Here is a 24,483-nt window from a genome sequence, read left to right on the forward strand (position 1 = left end):
CTTCATGACTATTTTCTGTCGCAAACTACTGTTTCAAATGAAAGTCTGTTTCTTTTGGACATGCCAATTTTCCTTTTGTAGAGGAATCTCCTCGTTGATAACATGAAGACTATTTACACACATAACTCATGCATTTTATACTCAAAGATGTTTGCTAAAAGTCAAGATTTGTATGCTTAACAATAATGTAATTTGTTTTGTTTCAGCCAAGTTTTTGAAGTTGGAGCAGTTGGATCAAGAACCTAGTTTTCCTCCAGACACAGCTGGGGTTTCTCTTGATGGTACTGGCCAAGTTGGTACATATTTTTACACTGCTCCTGAAATTGAGCAAGGATGGCCAAAGATTGATGAAAAGGTAAATGTTTAATTGTGCTTATTTTTGTTATTTTTTTTCAATAATTTACATAATATGGAATGTGCTAGTTGTGCTTCAGCTTTAATTGCATGTAATTTTTTTAATTCAAAATAATATCAGGTAAACATCATTGAGTCAACTTGGATTGCAGGCCGATATGTACAGCTTGGGAGTTGTATTCTTCGAGCTATGGCACCCATTTGGGACGGCAATGGAACGACACCATGTCCTATCTGATTTGAAACAGAAGGGCGAACTTCCTCCTGCTTGGGTTGCTGAATTTCCTGAACAGGCATCTTTGTTGCGACGCTTAATGTCTCCAAGTCCATCAGATCGTCCTTCTGCCACAGAACTTCTAAAGCATGCATTTCCACCACGAATGGAATCCGAGTTATTAGACAGTAAGTGGCAATTGTGATCTTTGTATTTACCTTATTAAGCTAATCTAAGTAGAGGAGTGAGCAGCTTGCAAGCACGGTTCATTTGCACCTCTAACTATAATGTTCCATCTATTTAAAAGCTCTGCTATGCTTCTTTGATCTAATTGCAAAATAAAATAGTTGTAGTTGTTAACTCTGTGATACCAACCGTATATTTAACATTTAAACATTTGTACAACTTAATTAAAATACCTTTAAAAGGTCAAACAATAATAGATGATAAATGAGAATAACCAAGTAATATAATGTGATAGACAGGATTTCCAAGTTCCAATACTCCTCTCAAGCTGCGGGCAAGGTGTCCTTGAAGTGCAGCTTAACTATAGAAGCCTGAAGTAAGAGGACCTAACTGGTTTTGCGGACATATTAGATCTCTGCTTGAATGGTGGAACAAATGCTAAGGCAATGACACCAAAGTGAACCTTCTCCTCTAATAAAGTGAATATCAGCCTCCATGTGCTTCATTAACTCATGTAAAACAGAATCCGAAGCAAGTATAACGGAAACATTTTATCTCAAGATAACGCAGTTGAATTCGTTGCTGTAAATCCCCACGCATCAAGAATTGATCAAAGCCATAAGCCTTTGCATGATAACAGAGGATCTAGAGACTACATGTTGCTTCTTACTGTTCCATGAAATAACAGTTGTTCCCATGGACGGTATATAACATTTATATGGACCAATATGATATACATGCACTAGCATAGTTCACATTAGTGAAACATGAGCATGACTTAATAACGTAAAATGTGGTGAACATCCAAATGAAATGCCCAAGGTAAAGTGTCTAGCCTACATCCAAGAATCCCAGTATGCTGTAACAAGCCCAAAATAGTGCTCTGTAATAAAGATACTACATGAGTCAGCTTGTCCAGAGGACCTATTCATTCTTTTTTTTCTCAAACTCGTCAGTACTTCATATGTGTTCAAGTCCTAATAACCTTTTGGAATCACTCAATTCTGTTGGGGGATATTTGGTAATCATGACAGTTTCCTTTCTTTCATAGTATTTACAGATTATAATTTGTTTTTACCCAGTGCTTGTCCAGCATGTGCTCAAAGGAAGGATGGTGAAGATGTTTCTTGTGATTCATAATATTTACACTTGTTCTTCTTTCCAAGCATATGTAGAATTTTATAACTGATTCAAGATGAGTTTTGTGTAGCTTGACTAAATGATTTCCTTCAATATGATCAGATATTTTACGAACAATGCAAACTTCAGAGGACAGAAGTGTATATGATAAAGTTCTGAATGCCATCTTCGATGAGGAGATGTTAAGCATGAAAGATCAACAACATCATGATGGAAGATTGGGATCTGTAAGTGATATTTCTGCTATTCAGTACGCAGATTTACACACTGAGGCTCGTGATTATGTTGTTGACATCACAAGGGAGGTGTTCAGACAGCATTGTGCGAAACACCTCGAAGTAATAACCATGCATTTGCTAGATGACTGCCAACAGTTCAATAGGTTCCTCTCTTGAACTCTTTGTATCCATGTTTACTGTTACCTTTTCTTTCTTATTATATGCTAGTTCATGCTAATTATTTGTTATATCTTACAAGGAACACTGTCAAACTTTTAACCCATGGAGGAGATATGCTTGAACTTTGTCATGAGCTGCGCTTGCCTTTTGTTAGTTGGGTGATCTCCAGCCAGGTATTAAACATATCGTAATAAATATGACTTGTTGCTTGTTTTTCTTATCCCTTTCATTCTTGTTGTCCAACATACACCAAAGGAAGGTTTTTAGTTTTTAAGTCAAGTCGTTATCCCTTGGCTGATCATGCTATCCTAATTTAACTCTCACATGTTTGTGTCATGTTCTGCACCTTTGAAGTTCTGCTTGGGTTTTGTTATTTTTCTTCTGGAAGCTAAGCATATTTATATACTAAGTAGATATTGTCCATGCTATGGATAGATTGGCAATATTATCAGAAAATATGTTGTGTATTAAAAGAAACTAGTAGTTTGATAAATGGTTGAAGTAAAAACAGTAAAATGATTTAAGCTGTTTATTATATATGCTAGAAATGTAATTAGCTCATAGAAATTATCTTGTAGGTAGGTATTAAAATATAATAGAAAATGATATTTGCTAGAAGATCAAAGAAGAAGAAAGTTCTGAAGATAGATCACTGCCAACAGAAAGTGGGAAAGATGCATTTGATCCTGGTTTGAGCAGGAGCTGTAACTTTTATTTGTGTTGGGCTAGTAGCTTTATAACATAAATTTTTTTCGAAGATAAGAGCAGTATAATGTTTCCATCAAACAACCAATGCCTAGTTTTAATCATGTATTCCACTGTTGCAAAGTCCTGAGGACTTTATTCAGTTGACAATGATTTCTGTGGAAGAGGAAATCATTGTTTTATTCTCAACTGAGATAGGTTTCTTTATAAGATGAAATCATTGCTTTATACAGTTTATATTATTCTACCTGCTTCTTTTGTATCTAAAATTTTAAATTAAAGTCAGGGGGCATAACTTGGCCATTCTACTTGTAGAAATCTTCATTCAAACGTTATGAAGTATCATATGTGCACAGAAGACCCATTGGACATTCACCCCCAAGTCGCTACCTGCAGGTATTATTAAATGGATGTTTCTTATAGGTGTTGGTCTTGTCTGTCTGTCTGTCTGTCTGTCTGTCTGTCTCTCTCTGTCTCTCTCTCTCTCTCTCTCTCTCTCTCTCTCTCTCTCTCTCTCTCTCGTTATATTTTATCTTAATAGAATTTTGGTGTTTATATTCAAAAGTTAACTGTATTTCTCAATGATTTTCTGTCTAAGTTGATGTAAGTTGTGGGTTTATATTACCACCTTTACTGTCAACAGGGCGACTTCGATATTATTGGAGGTGCATCAGCATTAACAGAGGCAGAAGTAATCAAGGTGATACATTATCTGATTTATTTATCTATATGCGTGTGTGTGTGTGTCTGTTGGTATGCATGTGCGCATGTCACACGAATGTTTGTGTGAACTTATTCGTGGATATAATGTAAACTGATGCATATTCTTTTTTATATTTAATGAAAAGTCCAAAGACTCATTTTTATTTTTATTTCTGTTTTTGTAAAATAATAATTGCGGTGTGGGAACATTCAGAAGTTGTGCAGTAATTTCTAAAATGTCTACTGCTGCATGCATTGTAAAAAATTTATTCGTTGACAGACCAAATTCTTTTCCTGGTTATATACCAGAAAAGGATCACTGTCAATACCTGAATATTTTGGAATCCGTTATACTGAAAGGATTAAGGCACAGGGGTACTTCAACGTTTTGTTTTTTCTCATCTTTCCCAAAAAGTACTAAGAATTTCTGGGTTGTAGTGAATCCAAAGCGAAAGTGATGTGAATGTTATGGTATTGATATATATGTTGCAATCTTTTGCACAGTAGCGTCCCCAATTTAATTACTTAATTGTCATGTTTGTTTCAGCAAGTACTATGGTATTTCTAGCCAATATTTATTTATTTGTTGGCAATTCACTGGCATGCACTGGCCAATGGTTTGTGTGGTAGCGTATACTTAATAAGTGTGTCTCATCTTGCAGGTGACAAGGGACATTGTTGCTCGTTTTTTTAATTCAGATTTTTGTGATATTCATCTAAACCATGGGGACTTACTGGAAGCAATTTGGTCTTGGGTAGGAGTCAAGTCAGAGCATAGACAGAAAGTAGCAGAGGTAAACAATTAATGTATTAGGGACATTTCCGTAAATGATCTGTGTGTGTATTACCGTTAATGATACTCATTGATGCTACCCTTAATGAATGAAGCTCCTGTCTATGATGGGCTCTTTACGTCCTCAATCCTCTGAGCGGAAATCCAAATGGGTGGTAATCCGGCGTCAGCTTTTGCAGGTTTGATAAAAATTATAATGTACTTACACTTTCGAGCCTGTTAACAATTATAATTGGAACTACCGACTTCAGCAGACCAGATGTTCATGTCTTTATGATTTGCTTTATAGTTTAACATGTAGAAACCAAATAGGCTTTGTAGCTGGTGTGATTAGCTTGCTATATTTTTATTTATTTTGTCTTCAAATTTAGTTCAGGTTGTGCATGGAAACTGATCCTGCATTTTTAGGAGTACTTTATTTTTTCCCATCAATAGTGAAGTGAACAATGTAAGGATTGTGAAATGATTTTCCATGGACCAACTAATAAGGAGGATCAAATTATAAAAACTCAGTATATTTTTTTTATGGGAGCTGATTTTTCCACTCCTCTTTTGTTCTCTTACACTCCTTTTTTTGTTATAGTAAAAACTATTTAAAAAAAAAGGGGAGTGTAAGTGGACAAAAAAAATCCCCACCCTTTATAAGGAACATACTTTCAGTAATAAAAACAGGGGAGAAGTTGTCCACTGGACAAGCAGACTAAACAAGTACAACATGAATGAAACCTAAGATACAGCAGCACTCCAATCATGAATAAATACCGAAAAGAACTTCCCTAGACTATAAAGTAACTGACACCCAAAGGTAAGCCCAAAAGAAAACTCTATCCTACAGATGATCCACTCCCTCATCCCTTGCTCCTTCAATTATCCTTCTATTCCTCTCCAACCACACTACCCAGAATTGTCAGCACAGCAGATCTCCATACCTTTTTTATTTTTCTAAGTTTCTAAATTATAGAAACTTTGCCTCTGTAGAGAAAGCTATGGAAGTGCATCCTTCGAGGGGCTGACTAGGATTTAACCAATTTTTTAGCCCCAGTAGACTATGCCTTTGTCTCTCTTTGAGCCCCAGTAGACTCCAGCATAGCCTTGAACTTTAAGGTTTGGACTTAAATCCTATTTTGGTGAATCACTGGAAGGAAAAAAAAAAAAAAAAAAACCTTTTGCTAATTTCGTAAACTGGGTATTGTCCGTTATTTTCTATAAAATAAGTTACTCGAAGGTTGTTTCTAGGCATACATATCCTATGTCTTCTTTTCATCCATGCGTGTTAGTCATTATTTTAGTTCTCTTTTAGAATATGTGAAGCAAGGCTCCTAACAAAGTTCATATGTCCCCGTATCCCTTTTATGAAAAATACCTATTTGAAGTGCATGAGCTAATACTTTCATCAGGGACATTGTCCAGTTGTGTTCTTCCAAATACCTAGCAGGAATATAGTGCTTGGCTTGGTGTTCGGAAGCATTTTGATATGTCCAATGAAATAAGTTATGCAGGTGGTTTGATTTTACTGTGGGTTTCTAAGGATTAAATAACTTACATTGCTTCAAGTTCTAGTGTATCTGGCATTTTGTTATGCTAACATGTATCACTCAGTCAATTGGCAGATCCAACTTGGTCAATTGGGATTCATAATTCAATTGACTGGCATCTAACTGGTTCATACTAAAACAAAAAGGTTAACAACACAAAAATACAAAATTAATTGCATCAACACATAAAAAGAACACTAATCATTTAGGTTGTTCAGAAACTTTCTGACATCCACCCCCACCTCTCCCTCAAGGATTGGTTTTGTGGCTCTCTGCTAAAATCAAATTGGGGTAGGTTCACCCTAAACTTACACAATTGTATTGGTCAGTTTTCACATTAGGTACTGTACCCATGCAATTCTTAATCACGTTCATACATCTATACAAATGCTTTTCATGGGATTGTCTCCTATGTTCCAAATTAAAACCTAGCGTGTAGATTAGTTTTTACAAAGGGCTCATTGGCAAACCAAATCCTAAAGCACGCTCATACCTCCATCCAATCTTTCCTCATTGACCTATAGATTCACTAACTCCTCTAAGCCAGACTCAAGGTTATGCTATGTGGGCCTCAATGTTTGCCCCTTATTGATAAGTTCTTCTCCAGGAAGCGCTTACTGGTCAATATGCAAGAAGCACTTGGATTTTTAATAGATCTTTTATGTGCTTCTTACAAAAGTTCTAGTGGAAATAGCGCTATTGACTAGGGAGTAATAATGTGGTCTATGCAAAGTATTCCCAAACAAGTCCTAAGAGTCCTGGGAAGGTCCTGACCTAACTTTGATATGGAGCATTATCCATAAAACTCTCTACACAAGTCTACCTCTAACTCAGGATAAGGAAATTTATAACAGTCCGATCTCCCTGCTTAAACCTAGACTTGAAGAACTCCTCTAGCCTGTTGCGCTTAGAGATGTAAATTGAAATACAGTTCAAACACTGTTGAAACGGGGGTTGAATTTACTCCAAACGCTGTTGAATCCAATATTCTTTCAAGGATAAATCTGGAAGCGCTGGAAATCTTAGAATCTTAGGGAAACTACAGAGAAGTTTTCCATTGAATGCTGAGTGGGATCTCCTTGTTTCATTGTTACAAGCCTAAATAACCTTCAAATACTCTCTGAATGACTGTTTTTAGTTGCAATCATTTATCAATCTTAACATGTCCTAGAATTCATTTCCCTTGCATAGATTGCGTTTTTGTTAAATATTTAGGTCTGATTAATGTTCTCCATGCATACTATATGTTGGGAGTACACCATGTTGCACTGATTATTTATTTCTTTAGCTGGACAACTAACAATTTTATTGAATGATAAAAATTGTTGCTTTGTGTGTCCATGTTTGGAATGGAGTCGATAAAACTTGGACATTTCTTATTGTATAAGGACTCCGTTGAGCTTCTCATATTTCCTATAAAAGCACCCATAAACACATACAAGTGTATGAGCTTCTCGTATTCCATTGAGTTTATGCTTGAATTTTCAATGCATCTAACAGATTTCATATGGTTAAACTAGCATAAAAAGAGTAAAATTTGTGAAATACATGTGAAAATAATTTATTTCTAAATATAATATGAGCAGAAAGGATTATATATTTTTTATTAATTATTTCCTCTTACAGGAACTTAATTTACCAGAAGCTGTTGTAAATAGGTTGCAAACCGTTGGTTTAAGGTTTTGTGGAGCTGCAGATCAGGCACTTGCTAGACTTAGGGGAGCCCTGCCAACTGGTATTATTGTCATGTTTGATTATACATGTACATCAAATGAGCAATGAGAATCATTTGCAGAAATTTAATGCAGATAAACCAACGCGGAAGGCACTTGATGAGTTAACAGATCTCTATAGCCACTTGAGAGTTTGGAGGATCGAAAGACATGTTTACATAAACCCACTTATGCCACCAACTGAGGGTTATCACAGAGATTTATTCTTCCAGGTATCTTATCTTTAGATTTATGCTAATTTTCCTTTTTCTCTCCCAAAGAACCATAAGGATACTTAAGTATTTCCTATCATGAAGAGTCAATAAAACTTATTCAAGATATGCATCTATGAGACAGTAATGCTATCCTGTAAGCAAGTAGAATCGTTGAGGATTTACCTGAGTGAAGTATGGATGGCTGGTATGATCTTGAGCTACAGTGAGCTCGTAAGAAAATTCTGTTATTGTAAGTTTATGGTTGAATCTTGATGTGAACTAGCCAGAACTTGAATGAGAAAGTGAAAGTAACACACTGATTGAATGAGTTTTTAGCTTGTCCACACACAATAAACACAATGGACAGTTGAAGTGTGCATGGATTGATCCATTACTGAAAATAAAAATATTTTACAACCAAATGGGTGTTTACAAAATAATAAGTCAACATCGAACTGATTCTAGCAAATTACATTAATCAAGCTACTTCAATCATGTGATAACACAAAAAATTTCGTAGATTTCAAGATTACACTGATCTGTCTGGTCACAGAACATTAAGAAAAGAATTCACTGCCCCAAAACATATAATTTCATCTCAAATAGCAGTTAAGTACAAAATAAAATAAGCAAATAATTCAAATACTACAACTTATTAGAACATGAATCTGAAATTCACACATTAGTTTCCTGATATATGTACTCTATGTGCATGCCCCTTTTGTATTTGCAAGTATGTTCAAGTAATTTTGTTTTTTTATTATTGTTTAGAAACATTTTTTATTAGGATATATGATAGAACATAAAAAGCAAACAAGGAGTCTAGCAACAAACTGGATAAACTGTTTGAGTGATTTTGTTGATAAGAATTTTTTGTAATACATGTCCTATCAATATTCTAGTACGTGATTAATAATAAAATATATACGTTCTCTCATACCAAGAGTTGATAAGAAATGAATTTATTAAGAGTTGCAATTTCTTTCCCAGGTATATTTAGTGAAGGATAACAATCCTGGATCACTTACCGAAGGTACACTGCTTGCTGTTGGCGGTCGCTATGACTATTTGCTTCGTCAAATGTGGGGTCTTGAACATGTAGGTTATACACGTTTACTTTCTTCTAGTTACCTTTTGTTCTTTACAGCAATACTTTCCATTACCGGAAAACACAAGATTTTTTAGTATGTAGATGCAGGTGAACAGTTGAAATGTGCTTGAGCTCTTTCGCAACTTTTGCTACTGCCCTTATAACTACCTAAATTACTCAATACAGAATTTAGAACTGAATCTTAATATACCTCTTTAATGTGACTATCACATGGAACATTATACTTGAATTCTTCTTTGTTATAAAACTCCTCATGCTCCTGAAGAACTTTGACTATGTGAAGGTTCATGTAAATTAAGCAATTGGATTATACGAAGAAATCAGGAGGTTTACGATAGCAAATCTTCCATATAGTGCATTAAGACACAAGCAATGTATTGAAGAATTTTATGATTATTAGTGGCTGTCATAATTCAAAGTGTTGCTCAGTTATTCTATTTGTTTGAATATGCAGTGGAAGTCATCTTTTCTCCACCTCCTTGTATCTCTCGATACATGATTTTTTTAAAACATCTTTTAACATCTCTCTTAGTATAACCGAGTGGCTCAAGCATCAAATTTGATCTTTCTTCTTGTATTGGTTCTCTTTTTCTGTTGTATGGTTATTTTTCATTTTCAACCATATTTCTTGAATTATACTGTGTTTAGTTTCGGGTGATTCAGTCAGTGAAGTTGTTTACCATGCTAGTGCTATTTCAGATGCTCGGATATATTGATATGTTTATTAATTTGTCACATTCTCTATTCTCAGTTGCAATTAATATTGCATTTTTTAAAATGGTGTATTACTGTAGAGGTTTATATCTAAGACTTGCACCTAGTTACGATGTGTCTTGGAAGATTTTGGTAGGTCTTGCATTTCCTTTATAGTGAACCATTTTGAAAGGTAATAGGAAAAATATTACCGACCATATAAAAGATATTTATGTTACACTTACATCTAACCTTTTCTCTTGTTCCTACATTGATAATGGTTTCTGTTTTCTATTTGTCAGAAATCAAGCCCTCCTGGTGCTGTTGGAGCCAGCCTTGCATTAGAGACAATAATTCAGCATTCTCCTGTCGATGTTAAACCAGTCAGGTAGATATTTACTTGTTTGTTTATTTATTCTATCTTGTAAAGTTGCCATCATGGTCCACTATCTTTAATTTAATAAATTTCTGTCTTTTTTCTTTATTTTCATTCTTGCAGATATGAAGTTAGCAACGATGTTCTTGTTTGCTCGAAAGGAGGTGGTGGTCTATTGGCAGAGCGCATGGAACTAGTCGCTGAGCTATGGGAGGAGAACATTAAGGTTTTGAGACGGAATTTTTTAAGATTTAGGCTACAGAGTTATTGGTAATTGATGTTTTGTGCTGACTAGTGAGTCTTTTATCTATCAGGCTGAGTTTGTTCCAATACCAGATCCAAGTTTAACAGAGCAGTATGAATATGCAAACGAACATGATATAAAGTGCCTTGTCATCATAACAGACACAGGGGTTTCACAGAAAGGTTCTGTTAAGGTAATATATATGTGCTGGTGTAGAAGTCTCATTTTATATAAGGTCACAGGTAGCCTTGTCAATATGGTATGCAAATTACATTAAACACAAGTTACACAACAGCTTGATGTTATTGTGGGAGGGGCACAGAGTCATATGGGAATGTTATATAGTCTGCTATGTTGTTACTGTTTATCGAGCAATTCATGTGTGTTTATATTGATACCGTAGTAAACTCTCTGGCCAGAAAACATTATTAAATACTTAATACTTATGGCACCAGTGGTTGCCCCAAGTGGTGGGCTGTTAGGAATTTTGCACTAATCTTGATTTAAAAATAGAAAATAAATGCACAAATTAACACATGCAAGGTTTATGTGGAAAAACATTAGTAGCCCAAAAAACTATTTTGATTGTAAAAATGTCCATTTTTTTATTGGTAAGCCCAGAAAGAATTGTTGTAATTTTGATGAGTTCCAAAAGGCCAGAAAATTTCGGAGATTTATAATGTTTCTCATTATGGTGTGTTTACTAATCAGGAATTGGAATTCTCATCAGGAATTGAATTCCGTCTAAGGAGAATTCCTTCGTTTACTTCACATCAAGGAATTGAAAAGTAAGCGGGGCCTACACAAAATTAGGAATTGAATTCCTGATTTTGCAGGAATTCAATTCCGGAATAGAAGGTGGTATTCTAATTCCTGGAGAATTCACCCATTAGGAATTCATCTTTTTTACCCATTATATCCTCACACAATTTTCAAAATTCCAAATATGCCATCTACTTTAACCCAAAAATGTGGACATTTTGGTAATTAACACCACTCTTACCCCAATTCCATGTGGTTTAGTAAACAACTTCAATAGGAATTCGGAATCGAACTCCCCTCAATTCATATGGTTTAGTAAACAACTTCATTAGGAATCCGGAATCGAACTCCCCTCAATTCATATGGTTTAGTAAACAACTTCATTAGGAATCCGGAATCTAATTCTCCTCAATCCAACTCCTCCTCAATTCAATTCCTCCTAATCCAATTACGGATTAGTAAACATGCCATTAATGCGAATTTATAATGTTTCTCTTTAATCTGGAGGTTTATCTTAGTCAAATGGTTTCTATATTGTTTTTTGACATGTTGAATTCATGCATTAGTTGGAAGTGGTTCTAGTAGATTTATGTAATGATAAGAATCTTATCACTTGTTGTCTCTAGAGTTAACTTTTTCCTTTTCTGTATGATCAATTATCACTGTGTTATTCAGTCCAAAAAAAAAAAAAATTTATTACTGTGTTATTTTACCTTAAGTAGTGAAAATCTCAAATGGTTGACACTGATATCCTTTTTCATTGCATCTTTATGATAGTAATTCTCATGAGGCTCACAACTTGTAAAAGTTTCTGATTGTGTCAAGTAATTAATATGATAAAGAGCACTCTAGAGATTTATGAATTTTCAAGAAACATAAATAGCATCCTTGAAAATTCATTAAAAAAAAAGAAGAAAGATCTTGATGGTGACGCTGGGGGCTGTTTGGAGAGAATTTCTTCTGCCCAAATCTATTATGGCTGCACAAGGATTTACTTATGTCAATTGTACATTTGATTCTGAAAAACTTGTATTCATCCTCTTAATTAATTTTGGAACTGAAACACATTATGCAACTAATTAATCGACTGTATCTCCAGGTCCGTCATCTTGAACTCAAGAAAGAAAAGGAAGTTGAAAGAGAAAATCTTGTCAGGTTTCTGCTGGATGCAATGGCGATACAATTTAAAAATCCTTCCATTTGGAATTAGGCTTGTCCTTCCAAAGCAATACTTTTCTGGTGAGTGAATCAGGGTGCTGAAATATCTTGCATAATTTCTTCATAAAAGCTTGCTTGTGAAAATAGTCACAACAATAGTACAATAGTAGCTGTTACTATCTGTGCCATTTATAGCTGCCTTTATATGGTGTATGCAATTGATTATCCAGCTCTTACTCTGTTTCCACATATTGTTCAGTTTTCCAGCAACCCTGTTGACTCCAGGAGAACCACATTGTTGATTGAGTTATGGCTCATCTTCGGAAATCGAGAAGATCAACATGAAGTTTTGCAGCGTTTTCAATTCTTGTCTGAAGAGTTTTTAGGGTTCCTCACTTTGTATTTGAATTTGCAAATTTGTATATATTTCATAGGTCAACTTGTTTAATGAAACAGAACTAGAAATTATTGAGAGATAAATTTTTTGTTCTTGATACGTTAAAAGCGTTCTGCAACAATATGTGAAAAAGCATCTCCATTTGGCCTGACATGAACTTTTCAATTATGGCATGGTTTCAGAGCACTGTGTTCTCATTCACTTTTATTATCATATTGTTTATTATAGTGCGGCTAACTTGCTAGGTTTGTATTTTTTTATTTTTATTTTTTTTCCTGATTTCATATTGATTGAATTTTGTATGCTTCATCCCCTGATTTCATATATAGAACCGGCCAAGCAAAAGCCTTGATTTCATGCTTGTAATATCTAGCTGAACCGAGTACCCAGGCCTATAACCATCAAACCCAATACCCATCTCTCGCTGTAACAACCTCAGTTGGAGGGAAAGAGAAGAAAGTTGGTTCTCAATAATGAAGAAGAATTTTTTATTTTTTTTATGGTCTGAATGATGAAGACATATTTACAAGTGTTAAATAGCTTGAATTCAAAAATCCATGATGCCACACACCATTGATATAAATAATTTATCGCATTAGGCGACAATCTTGGCCTATCTTGCATATAACTAGCTTCTTCTTAAACCGAGACAAGAGTCTCTAATTGTCTTCATTTTGTTGACGACCACATCCATGGACATCTGCTCTGGTTGTGACATTGCAGAGCATGAAAGTCCTATACGCATCACTGAACGAAGCATTCTTCCAATCTTCTTGCTTGGAGTTGACCACCAACATGATATCTTGTGATCGGTTTTTCTTGTATGTCATTGTCGTATCTGTCATCATCGTCATCCTCACCATCTGTTTCGAGGAGTAAGGAAGGATCAACGATGTCCATGACATGGTTAGGCAAAGCCATGGCTGCCAATTGGTGAATGCTTAGACCATATTTGAACATGTCATCTGTCGGCCTTTTTCCAATGAAAAGCTCTAGCAACAATATCCCATAGCTATAAATGTCTCCCAGTATAGAAACTTGACCTCCCATGCCATACTCTGCCATTCATTTACACATAGAGACTTAATTTTTTCTTAGTAATAAGTTATTTGGAACATAAGAAAATGAGAATCATAGACTCATACCTGGAGGAATGTAGCCTATCGAACCCTTTAGCCCCACGGACATGGTTTGATTTTTGGAAGAATTATCTGACGCTTCCAAGAGGAACCTTGCTAAACCAAAGTCACCAACATGGGCTACCATATCTTCATCCAGAAGAACATTGCTCTGCTTTAGATCACAATGAACAATGGGAGTTTCACAACGATGGTGGAGATAATCTAATGCAGAAGCAACATGAATGGCAATATTCAATCTTTCCATAATGTTCAATCTCGTAATTCGAGATTTCTCCTCATCTCTTGGATACAACCACGCATCTAGATTTCCATTTTCCATGAACTCGAAAACTAGGCTTTTGAAGTCATTACCCTGATCATCAATGCTTGAGCAAACAGTTACGATCTGGAGAAGGTTGCGATGCCTTGAACTTCTCAAAGCTTTGCATTCATCAACAAAACTCTTGGAAGCACCTTCTTGTTGAAGGTTTAATACCTTCACAGCAACTATTGTTCCATCATTAGAGAGTACCCCTTTGTAAACAGAACCAAAACTTCCTGAACCAATCAGATTGTCCAAAGAGAATCCATTAGTTGATTGAATGAGTTCAAAGTACGACACACACGATTTCCAATCCTTATATGAACGCGAAGTTACAGTCTACCTCTTGCCTTTTTCACCATTGAACAAAGAGCAGTGAAGCATGACAGAGTAATTATGAATGCAATTGCACAAGTTAAAGGAACTACCACTTTTAAGGCAAGTAGTCCTTGAGATGAACGAGGCTTTTTGCTGGAGCACCTTGGTAGAAGTAATTTTGGGATGCCACCGCAGAGCCTATCATTTTGAGACACCACTAGCATTTGAAAAGGATCCCTTCATTCAGCAATTCACCCTTGAAATCATTGTGAGAAAGATTGAGATGCTTAAGAAATCTAAACTTGCTCAGAAACTTAGGAATCTGCCCAGATAAGTTGTTCCTTGAAATATATATTTCTTCCAATTCTCTTAAATCTTTAAGAGATTGAGGAATTGCTCCTGCAAATTCATTACCTTCCAAATGCAAGCGCGCCAAAGTAATACAACTGCCAAGGCTTCTTGGGATTTCACCAGATAACTTATTTCTTGATACATCTAGCTCCGTGAGATGTACCAAGTCACCCACGTCCGATGGTAGCGAACCAGTCAACGAATTTTTAGACATGCTCAAAGAAACCGAAAGAGATGAAAGCATAAGAAGCTGTTTATGTATGGTGCCAGATAGATTGTTACTAGAAAGGTTAAGCATTAGTAGATTTTGGCAGTTTCCAAGACTTTTAGGTATACTACCCTCAAACCTATTCTCTTGCATGTAAAGCCTTGTCAATGAAGTCAAATTTCCTATTGAGAATGGGATTAGACCAGAAAATTTGTTAGCATTTAAGAATAGTCCTTGTATCATATTGTTACCTTCCACTCCGAAAGCACTCAAATTTACAAGATTTCCAATGCCTCTGGGATGCTTCCATGTATCATATTGACGCCCAAAGTAAGAATTTTTAGCTGGGTAGAAAGGTTGGCTATGGATCCTGGAAATTCTCCTCCGAAACGATCACGGCTAAGACCTAACACCTGGAAATTCTTAAAATTATCTATTTCTTGAAAGCACTAATTTGATGCATTATCATTATTTTCTGCATTAGTCTGAAAGTTGCTTAGGTTGCATTCATTTCTAATTTCTAATTTCTTTCTCTCTGTATTATATTCAGTTGTCTTCCTTATCTTCTCTGTGTTCTTCTCTGTTGGTATCAGAGCCGTAAGTGTTACGGTCTTTGTCTAAGTTTGCTACTCATCCCCGCCCAAGTGGCTGGTTTAAGCATATGAGTAGAAGGTTTTCATTCTTTCCTTTTCTTCCCTTTTAGCCCTCGAGTCCTCTGTTGGTTTTCTCTAAGGTCTGACCCGTGAGTCCTTTTTGCTAGATCAGTAAGTCCCCAGGGAGGGCGTGTGTGCTGGGCAGGAGACAAAAAATTGAGAAAATTAATAGGTTACTTAGAGTCTAAACGGTCGGTTTAGGATATACTGTTCATCTTCTTCCTCAGTCTGCTGAATCCAGTTTCTTGAGTAGTCATGAGTCACTTATTTAGAACAAAGTCTTGTAATTCTGCCAGTTCTAGTGCCAGTATAAGTCGACTCCCAGAGATAGTTAATGAAGAACAATTTGAATATAATTCCAGCAGTAAAGAACAATTAGATTTCAGAGATTGGAACATACCTAAAGTCCCCAGCCAGAAAATCTATAAGAAACATTGGTTGCCTTCTAGTTTTAATAGCACAACACATGTCAAAACAGTTGAACAAGTATACGCCTTAAGTAAAGAACATGAAACTTGTCAGTTGCTTAATCTTGAGTCTATTTTAAAACATAAGAAAGATGGTAATAATTTCCTGCATATTGGCTTAGTTCAAGTTGCTGTTAAACCCCTGACACGATTAGGGTTGAAAGCCTCAATCCTACTTTGTCTACGTGATGCTAGATTCACCGAATTTAGCGATAGTACCCTCGGAGTCATTGAGTCCAGTCTGTGTAATGGCCCTGTCCATTTTGATTGCTATCCCGATTTCACTGTAAGCCTTAGTGATCCCCATATCCTGAAAACTTTGACTCTGAACATTAAGACTGAAGGTTATAATGTCCTTCCAGGAACCCAACCTTTAGCCTTAGTTTACAGAATCTATTATAAGGTCACAGGAACTAATATGAATTTCCAAGCCCTTAATAAAAGCCCAAAGGATCAAACCGTCTTGATCCAGAGTCACACCTCAGATGCCCATATACAAGTCCCCCATACTATCAAGTGGTCTGAAGTCGCCCTCCCAAAAGATTGGACCCTAGTTACTGAGAGCCACCCAGCTCCAATCCAGTGTAGTCTGAACAATTTAGACTACATCCAACAATACTTAGATGGTACAGTTAAAATCAAATTTGACAGTCTTCCCCTACGCAAGTCTAATGTCCAGTTACAACAGTTGCCAACTCCTGGTCAGTCCCAAAGGCATGTCCCTGCTCGACATTCCTTTGCTGCCTCTTCCTCCACTCTAGAACGAGACCTAGAGTTAGAAAAGGCCATGATCGATTTCAAACTTGAGTCCCTGAGAAAAACCTCTCAGGTTACCCAACCTTGCTACGGCATGATTCCAGTTCAAGAAGACAAGTCAGAATCACCAGAGTCACCTACCCAGTCTGACTTTGTAGTTGAAAATCAGCTTAGAACCCTTAATAAAGAATTTAAAATTGATTGGATTTACCTAAATCGTCATCTAAAAGCCCCCGAAAACAAGTCAAGGCGAGATCTTTATCACCAAGCCTATCCTAATTGCAAACACCGAGAAATGATCTTTAAACAATGGAAAGATTATATGCGGTCAGCCAAAGTTGAAATTTTCTACCTTGATTTTATTGAAAGCCGTTATATGTCTAGTGATGAATTAAAAACCCTGACTAAAGAAAAATGGAAATTAGTTGACAAATCTGTAGTTGAATCTAGTCACCCTCCAGTAGAAACTATAATTATAGAACATCAGAAAGCCCCAGTTCCTGCCACTCCTTTCAAAACCTTTGAAAGCAATGATCCTCATAGGAAACTAATTGAACAAAATAATTATACGAACCAGAGTTTAATCACCATAGGTAAACAATTAGATACAATTGAAACCAAGGTTGACCTGCTGAGTCCGCCTGTTGCAGACTCCAGACCCAGACCCAAAGTTGAAAAACCAATAGTTCAGTTTCAAGAACTAAAGACAAGTCCAGTTTTAAAAGTTAATTCCACAATGAAAAAGATAGAAGACATGTTAGCACAATTGACCCCTGTCAAGCCCGAGAAAGGTGAACAATCTGGTATTAAAACGCTAGATGCTTTTGCCACTTCTCAATCTGAGTCAGAATCCGTCAGCTCCGAAACTAGTGACATTTCTAAAATTGAAAATGCCTTCAAAAATTTAGAAATCCAAACTGAGCCCAAAGTCAAAAGAATTGAAAAACATATAAGCCCTACTAGTCTTACAAAAAATTGGTACCCCAGGCCAACACCTCCAGATATCCAATTTGAAGAAAGAAACTTCCAAACTCAGTTTTCTGTTTCTTCTGATAAATTGTATGAATGGAATATTGATGGTCTCTCTGAGCAAGAAATTCTGAATAAATTGCAACATATGTCTATGGTCGCAAATAGTTACATCACCAATCACAGTTTCAGACAATCTGAAATTGTTCCTCTGTTAGTTACTGGATTTACTGGTACTCTCAGATATTGGTGGGATAAGCACCTCACCCCTGAGTCTAAAAATCGTGTCATCTATGCTGTAAAACTTAATGAAGACGGTCTCCCTATATTTGACGAACAAATAGGTCAAGGTATAGAAGACGGTGTCAACACTTTGTTTTACACAATAATTGAACATTTCATCGGAACCCCTAGTAACACCACCGCCAGGATCCATGATCAGTTAAGCAATCTTAGATGCCCAAAGTTGTCTGATTTCAGATGGTATAAAGACGTTTTCATTTCTAGAGTCATGCTTAGAGATGATAGTAATCAACCATTCTGGAAAGAAAAGTTCATTAATGGTCTACCTAATTTGTTTGCTCACAAAATACGCACGACACTAAGTAATGAACAAGGCCAAATTGATTGGGATAATTTAACGTATGGAAACATTATAAGCACAATTAATCAAGTCGGCATGAAAATGTGTATTGACTTTAAAATTAATCGTCAAATACAGTCTGATAGGAAGTCGGCCAAGTATGAGTTAGGAAACTTTTGTGAACAATATGGTCTCATTAGTACTCCTCCCTCCAGGAAACATAAGCCCAGTCACCTTAGAAAACGCCATCATCCGAAGAAGCAATTTCTCCGGAAAGATGAATTCTATAAGAAAAGAAAGTTCTCCCCTAAGAAGAATTGGTCAAAACACCCAAAGCAGAGTCGCCCTAAGAAAGATAAAAGCAAAGTCAAATGTTTTAAATGCCAAAAATTTGGCCATTATGCCTCTGAATGCAAAATAAAAGATGTTATTAAACAATTACAGATCACAGAAGAAGATAAGAACAAATTAATCCAAGTTTTAGAGTTGCGAGACTCTGAAATGAGTGATGTTGTATATATATATATATATATATATATATATATATATATACACACACACACGTATATAAAGAAAAACCAAGTTTCATTTTACAAAGTCTAAAGACAAGAAGTTTATGGCATATAGCAAAAATGTTGATGATATTGCAGCAGGACCACAAAAATTGTGATTGTAACTATGAGTTGTAGATGGTCCTGCAAGAGAAATGTGAAGAAATTTTGGTTCAATATTAATGCCTCTGGCTTCAATTTTGGTATGTGGATGTGAGATTGTAGTTGGGAAGCAATTAATATTCATAGGCCTGACCAATTTGGTCCAAATTTTTTATTTCATTATGGGGGATAAGATTTTTAGTTGTGAACTTGGAAGCATTTTCTTGTTCATTTTTTATTTATTTATTACAATGTGATTTATCAATCTGATATTGTTGGAACAGATCATGACTCCAATATTTACTTCCATGTTTCTATTTTACAACAATTTATATAATTAATATAGGGTTTTCTAACCAACAACAGCCCTTATAGCTCAGTGGTAGAGCGTCAGTCTTGTAAACTGAAGGTCCGTAGTTCGATCCTGCGTGAGGGCATCTTTTTTTTTTTTTTTTTCTTTATTAAACTATGTTGGAAAATGAATCAACAGCCACGTGATTTTTATTCAAGTTTGCTGAATTATTTTAAACTTATTTTTTAATAATGACGATATTCTAAGCTATTTTAATGTATGGGGAGAGAGTTCGAATTCAAGTGTAAGGGAGTCGAGGGGTGCCTGCATGTGCTTTTAAACCGGGAAGGTCCCTAGAAGGGACTAACCTGGGATATAGCCCATCTAAAATTTAATTGGGAGTTTCACTATTATGCATAATATAGGGACCCAAATTATAAAAAAAATCATATATGAAATGAACTTTAGAAACACATCCAAATTCCATTTACAATATAAAAATGAGGCTTCAAACTTTTTTTAAATTACAAAACTGTCATCGATTTTTTAAAACAAGCCTAACCCAAAAACCTCATTTAAAAACAGGGTATCAAAGTAATTTAATAATCAAATTTAAATTCAACAGGGCCAGGTATCCTGTTTCGAGCTTGTTTATAGAAATTAAATGATGTAAAGTTTATCTATATCACTAGTGCTAAGAATGGATATATAACTAGATACCTCTATTTTAGCCCACCCATGTCTACTAATGACAATCATGCTACGCTCACATTCAAAGGCTCACACCAAACCAAGGCTCATTGCTCATCCAACAATACACTCAAGGAAAGAAGATAAGACAAACTAATGAATTCAATTCTCTTTGACTATTCCAGGACATTCTTGTGTAAGACATCTATGCAGGACATTTTTTTAGCCTATTGCGAACTTCTCTTTATTTAATTTTTTTATGAACATTCTACTGCTAATTTTCCTTTCACTGATAACCATCTTCACACATAATCTCTTTAAGTGAAAAAATAAATAAAAGAAAAGAAAAAATTGGTATGCTCAGTAGCTGCACCTTTATGTTCCACTCTCCGGTGCGTACATAAGATAATTTTAGCCCATTCTATTTTAAAATTCTAGGTCCGTCCCTACTTTTAAAACTTATTGGCGTAGCCCACAGTGCTTTTAAACGTTATTTTAGTCTCCATTTTTTGTTTTGCTGGCAGAACTTGTAAGTCCACTATCAACACAGAAATTCCAGTTTCTAAACCACCTCCATCAGCATAAATTAAATTGCCAGTGTAAAATTTGACATATAAATAAATAGCTAAGAAATATTTAAATGCAGCTGGTACACAACTGAAAACGAAATAGAAGAATACAGTCTTACTAAGATGCTGCAATTTAGTGTGAAAGGAGAATTTGATTCAACAAATTGTTAGAACTGAATAGACAAAAGAAGAGATGAAATTTAGTAGTTGAGAAACTTACATCCTCCCATTCATCTTTTTACATTTCATCCTCCAAGAAAATAAATGCAAGCAAACCTGTGAACATGGATCAAGTTTGATAAGCTTGGTTGGTCAGTTTAAAAGTTGTGCTGCAAGAACAACTTCTCTTGAGGTGAAGCAGGTCCAATCTCTTCCTCCAAACTCCTCAACCCATCACCACCGCTCCCACAATTGCCCAAGTTTCTAGCTTCTAAGTTCTTCCCATCAGCATCGACGTCTGAGACCGAGGACTTCCTCCTTTGGGAAGAGGCAACACTTGGGAATGTGATCCATGAAGGAGCTCTGAATTCGAACCTTTGATCCTCTGATTCTACCACATCAGTGTCGACCGACCTGTTTGAAGATCTTTGAGAGGACTTTTTGTGCAATCTACTACTTCCCAGTACCACCTCAGTTGGCAAAATAGGTTGCTCGTTACACGGGCTGCCCATTAACAGCGCAAGAGCTCGTTCTAGTGCTGTCGTCACTTTATCCATTGATGGCCTCTCCTTCCCTCTCATTCTCACACACTTGCAGGCTACATTGGCAATTCTTTTCAAGGCTTCAAGGTCAGGCGGGGGTTTCAAAACTGGATCCAGAATTGCATTTATCTCTCCTGACTTGATAAGAGGCACTGCCCATTCAACTATATTTCCATATTCATATTGCATATCAATGGCTTTTCTGCCACTAAGAATCTCCAACAGCAAAACACCAAAACTATAAACATCAGATTTGGTTGTAAGGTAGTGAAGTCTGTAGTACTCAGGATCAAGATACCCAAGAGTTCCAGCTGGTAGCTCCGCCAATGGGGATCCACTATCTGCAGGTCCCAATAATGATAACCCAAAATCAGACACTCGAGCATTGTGTTCCTCATCAATGAGGATGTTTGAAGACTTAATGTCTCGATGAATCACCGGTGGGCAAGCGTAACCGTGCAAGTATTCAATTCCCCGAGCTGCCTGGACTGCAATAGTGACCCTTCGAACCCAATCCAATTGCTCTTTCAAGGCTTTGTTCTTTCCATGGAGGTGTTGATGCAATGATCCGTGAGCCATGAACTCATAAACAAGAAGCCTTTCTCCACCTTCTTCACAATAGCCAAGCAGATTGAGTAAATGCGCATGGTTTAATCTTGAGAGCAAGTCTAGCTCCGTATGGAACTCTTTCGAATTCTTTTGCATGTTAGGAGATACTATAGCCCTTTTGACAGCAACAACTGTCCCATCTTTCAAAACGCCTCTGAAAACACAGGAGAAGCTTCCCTTTCCCACAACAGACACTTCTTCAAAGCCGGCTGTAGCCCTTTCAAGCTCCTCATAAGTGAACATCTGAGCCCTCCTTATCTTCAGGTCATCCAAATCGGGACGAATCTTACCATTGTCTTTATGGAAAGGAGAACCACTCCGACTATTCTTTTTAGACTTCGAATCTTTTGCTGCACACTGACAGTCTCGTAACTTATAGCGAACATATAAAAATGCAGTTATAGACACAACACTAACCAAGAACACAGCAAAGGCAATCTCTGCAATTATGACAGGTAATTGCATCGACCAAAACCTTTCATTCGTCTTGGCATCGGAATACGAAGATGAACAATTTGAAAAGCAGTCAGCTGAGTAACAATTAGAACAGTTATATTCACAAAGTCTATCAGATTTCAGAGTGCATCCCGTTTTTTGGTACATTTCAGCAGGACAACCATCGCTGCAAGGCATGCATATGCGAGAGTTCGGATATTTGCAAGAGGCACTCTCATGACTAAACTCGTAGAAACCAGAAGCACAAGGAGTGGACTTGCAGAATCCAGGTGCCACAGCTATGGGAAGAGAAGTTGGAAATCCAAGACCCCAACAAACAGGTAAGAATGATTGGTCAGCAATAACTCCACAAGTGAAGTAATTTCCAGCAGCAATCTCATAAACCTTCGTACTTTTAGGAGCCGGTGTACTTGGTTTCACAATAAATCCCCAACAAATCACCCCACGGTCAGAGCTCTTAATCCCACAAGCGTGGAACTTCCCTCCCACAACTGAGAGCATTGGTTCATTTGGGGCCAAATCAACATTCCCTTGACCCGAATACGCCACTGAGATTTCTTCTTCAATGTCCAAGCTTCTTCCCCAACAATGGGGTCTAGAATTCACACTCTCTAAAATCCCACATACATGATACCCACCAGCTGCAATCTTCCGAAACCTGAATTTTTTCGGGATCAAGCTGATAACCCTGCTACTAGTCTCATCACCCCAGCAAAAGACTGTTCTGTTCTGAGAAAACAATCCACAATTGAATTCTGAGCCTGCTGATATTGACTGAACCTGTCCATCAAACACATAGCTTTTGGTCATGTTGTAACCCCAACAATCAACAAAAGAGGTGTTTCTGAGTCTGCCAGTTAAAGGTTTTCGCAATCCACACAAATGGTAATCACCAGCACTGATTTCTATATATTGAGCTTCTTTAATAATGGGTTGAGGAACACCCATTTGGATATAACCACTGCTTCCCCAACAATATGGCTGGTTGGACTCCATGAGAAGTCCACAAACAAAGCCATCACCAGCAGTTAGACCAATAAATGGGAAACGACTTGGAGTTCCATATGTTATTGCTGAGTTTGATCCATAACAGGTCACAAGATGAGACCCATCTAACTTTAAACCACAAAAAACTGGACCTTTCTCCCCATAAGAAACTGCAATGGCTGACATGGAACCTAGTCCTGAAGCTAAACACCATAAATCTGATAAAATTGCAAGTTTAACAAGAAACCCAGCTCTCAGTATGCTGATATTAAGGACCCAGATCAGGAAATCCTTTAAAAAAATCCCCATTACAAGCCAATATAACTATTCAAAGATAAAATTTACTCCACCACCTAAAGTTTCTGACTTTTCCTTCTGACCAATTTGAAATGAGAAAGTCAGATATCCACCACAGTTCAACACAACAAAGCAGCATATATTGCAGTACTCTACAAGGAAAAAGCTGTCCTTTCGAATATTTTCTAAAGAACTGAAACGACATTATACTCCCCTTTTCTCCATAATGGAAATGAAGAAAAAGGCAACGATGAAACTAAGTCGCCATGAATAAACGGAAAAAATAGGTGAATATGCAACAAACCCACGTACCAGAAGCTACAGATCAGCCAAACGAAGCAGGACCAAATCAGAAAACCCCCTTCTGAAACAGAGAACTTCTGCAGAAGATTAGTAAAGGCAACAACTTTAAGGAAACCCACACCTACTTATGCTCTGTTTATCAACACCCATGTGAGAAAACCTCCTGTTTCTTCACTTTCTGCTGAAAAATTAATCTTAGCACTAAAAAATGATTCCAAGATTTCTCCAAATTTGAATCAGAAACAGAAACTAAATAACCTTTTGGACCACGTACTTAGTTTTGTTTCAGGCTCATCTACAAAACTCAAAAATGGGAACAGTAATCTGGTACTTCTCTGTTCATAAAATTTTGCTTTGAATGTGTGTTGAGTGGTAAGGTGAATTTCTTGAAGGGAAATTAAAGAAAGATGGATTGTTGCATGTGGTTGCAAGCAAGAATTTAGAGAGAGAAGCATTTAATGCAATGAAACTGCAGCTTCTGAA

At 36.5% G+C, this 24,483-nt stretch overlaps 2 protein-coding genes, 1 non-coding gene and 1 pseudogene across 3 annotated transcripts in view; 2 read left to right on the plus strand and 2 right to left on the minus strand.

Annotated features, from left to right (window-relative positions):
- Window positions 1–12,896, plus strand: part of LOC117615465 (eIF-2-alpha kinase GCN2-like) — a 32,106-nt gene extending 19,210 nt beyond the window's left edge. Inside the window, exons 3-17 of the mRNA XM_034344550.1 lie at window positions 207–355; window positions 507–756; window positions 1,997–2,276; window positions 2,372–2,465; window positions 3,313–3,393; window positions 3,641–3,697; window positions 4,362–4,493; window positions 4,588–4,671; window positions 7,654–7,762; window positions 7,836–7,972; window positions 8,945–9,052; window positions 10,061–10,146; window positions 10,258–10,360; window positions 10,449–10,571; window positions 12,558–12,896. Coding sequence (XP_034200441.1) covers window positions 207–355; window positions 507–756; window positions 1,997–2,276; window positions 2,372–2,465; window positions 3,313–3,393; window positions 3,641–3,697; window positions 4,362–4,493; window positions 4,588–4,671; window positions 7,654–7,762; window positions 7,836–7,972; window positions 8,945–9,052; window positions 10,061–10,146; window positions 10,258–10,360; window positions 10,449–10,571; window positions 12,558–12,746 — 1,982 coding nt within the window. The 3' untranslated portion in view covers window positions 12,747–12,896. The remainder of the gene's footprint in view (window positions 1–206; window positions 356–506; window positions 757–1,996; window positions 2,277–2,371; window positions 2,466–3,312; window positions 3,394–3,640; window positions 3,698–4,361; window positions 4,494–4,587; window positions 4,672–7,653; window positions 7,763–7,835; window positions 7,973–8,944; window positions 9,053–10,060; window positions 10,147–10,257; window positions 10,361–10,448; window positions 10,572–12,557) is intronic.
- Window positions 12,897–13,323: 427 nt separating this feature from the next.
- Window positions 13,324–15,925, minus strand: LOC117615474 (annotated as a pseudogene).
- Window positions 15,926–19,461: 3,536 nt separating this feature from the next.
- Window positions 19,462–19,533, plus strand: TRNAT-UGU. The gene has a single exon. It is a non-coding gene; the product is annotated as a tRNA-Thr (tRNA).
- Window positions 19,534–20,762: 1,229 nt separating this feature from the next.
- On the minus strand, window positions 20,763–24,483 carry LOC117616238 (serine/threonine-protein kinase-like protein ACR4). Its single transcript, XM_034345487.1, has one exon. It carries the CDS (start codon window positions 23,707–23,709, stop codon window positions 20,965–20,967), a length of 2,745 nt encoding a protein of 914 aa, XP_034201378.1. The 5' UTR covers window positions 23,710–24,483; the 3' UTR covers window positions 20,763–20,964.

Source organism: Prunus dulcis, chromosome 1 (genome assembly GCF_902201215.1).
Source record: "Prunus dulcis chromosome 1, ALMONDv2, whole genome shotgun sequence".
NCBI classification, from domain to species: domain Eukaryota; kingdom Viridiplantae; phylum Streptophyta; class Magnoliopsida; order Rosales; family Rosaceae; genus Prunus; species Prunus dulcis.

Excerpts from the sequence above, each read along its gene's own strand:
- LOC117616238 (XM_034345487.1), bottom strand. The coding sequence starts at position 23,709 with ATGGGGATTTTTTTAAAGGATTTCCTGATCTGGGTCCTTAATATCAGC.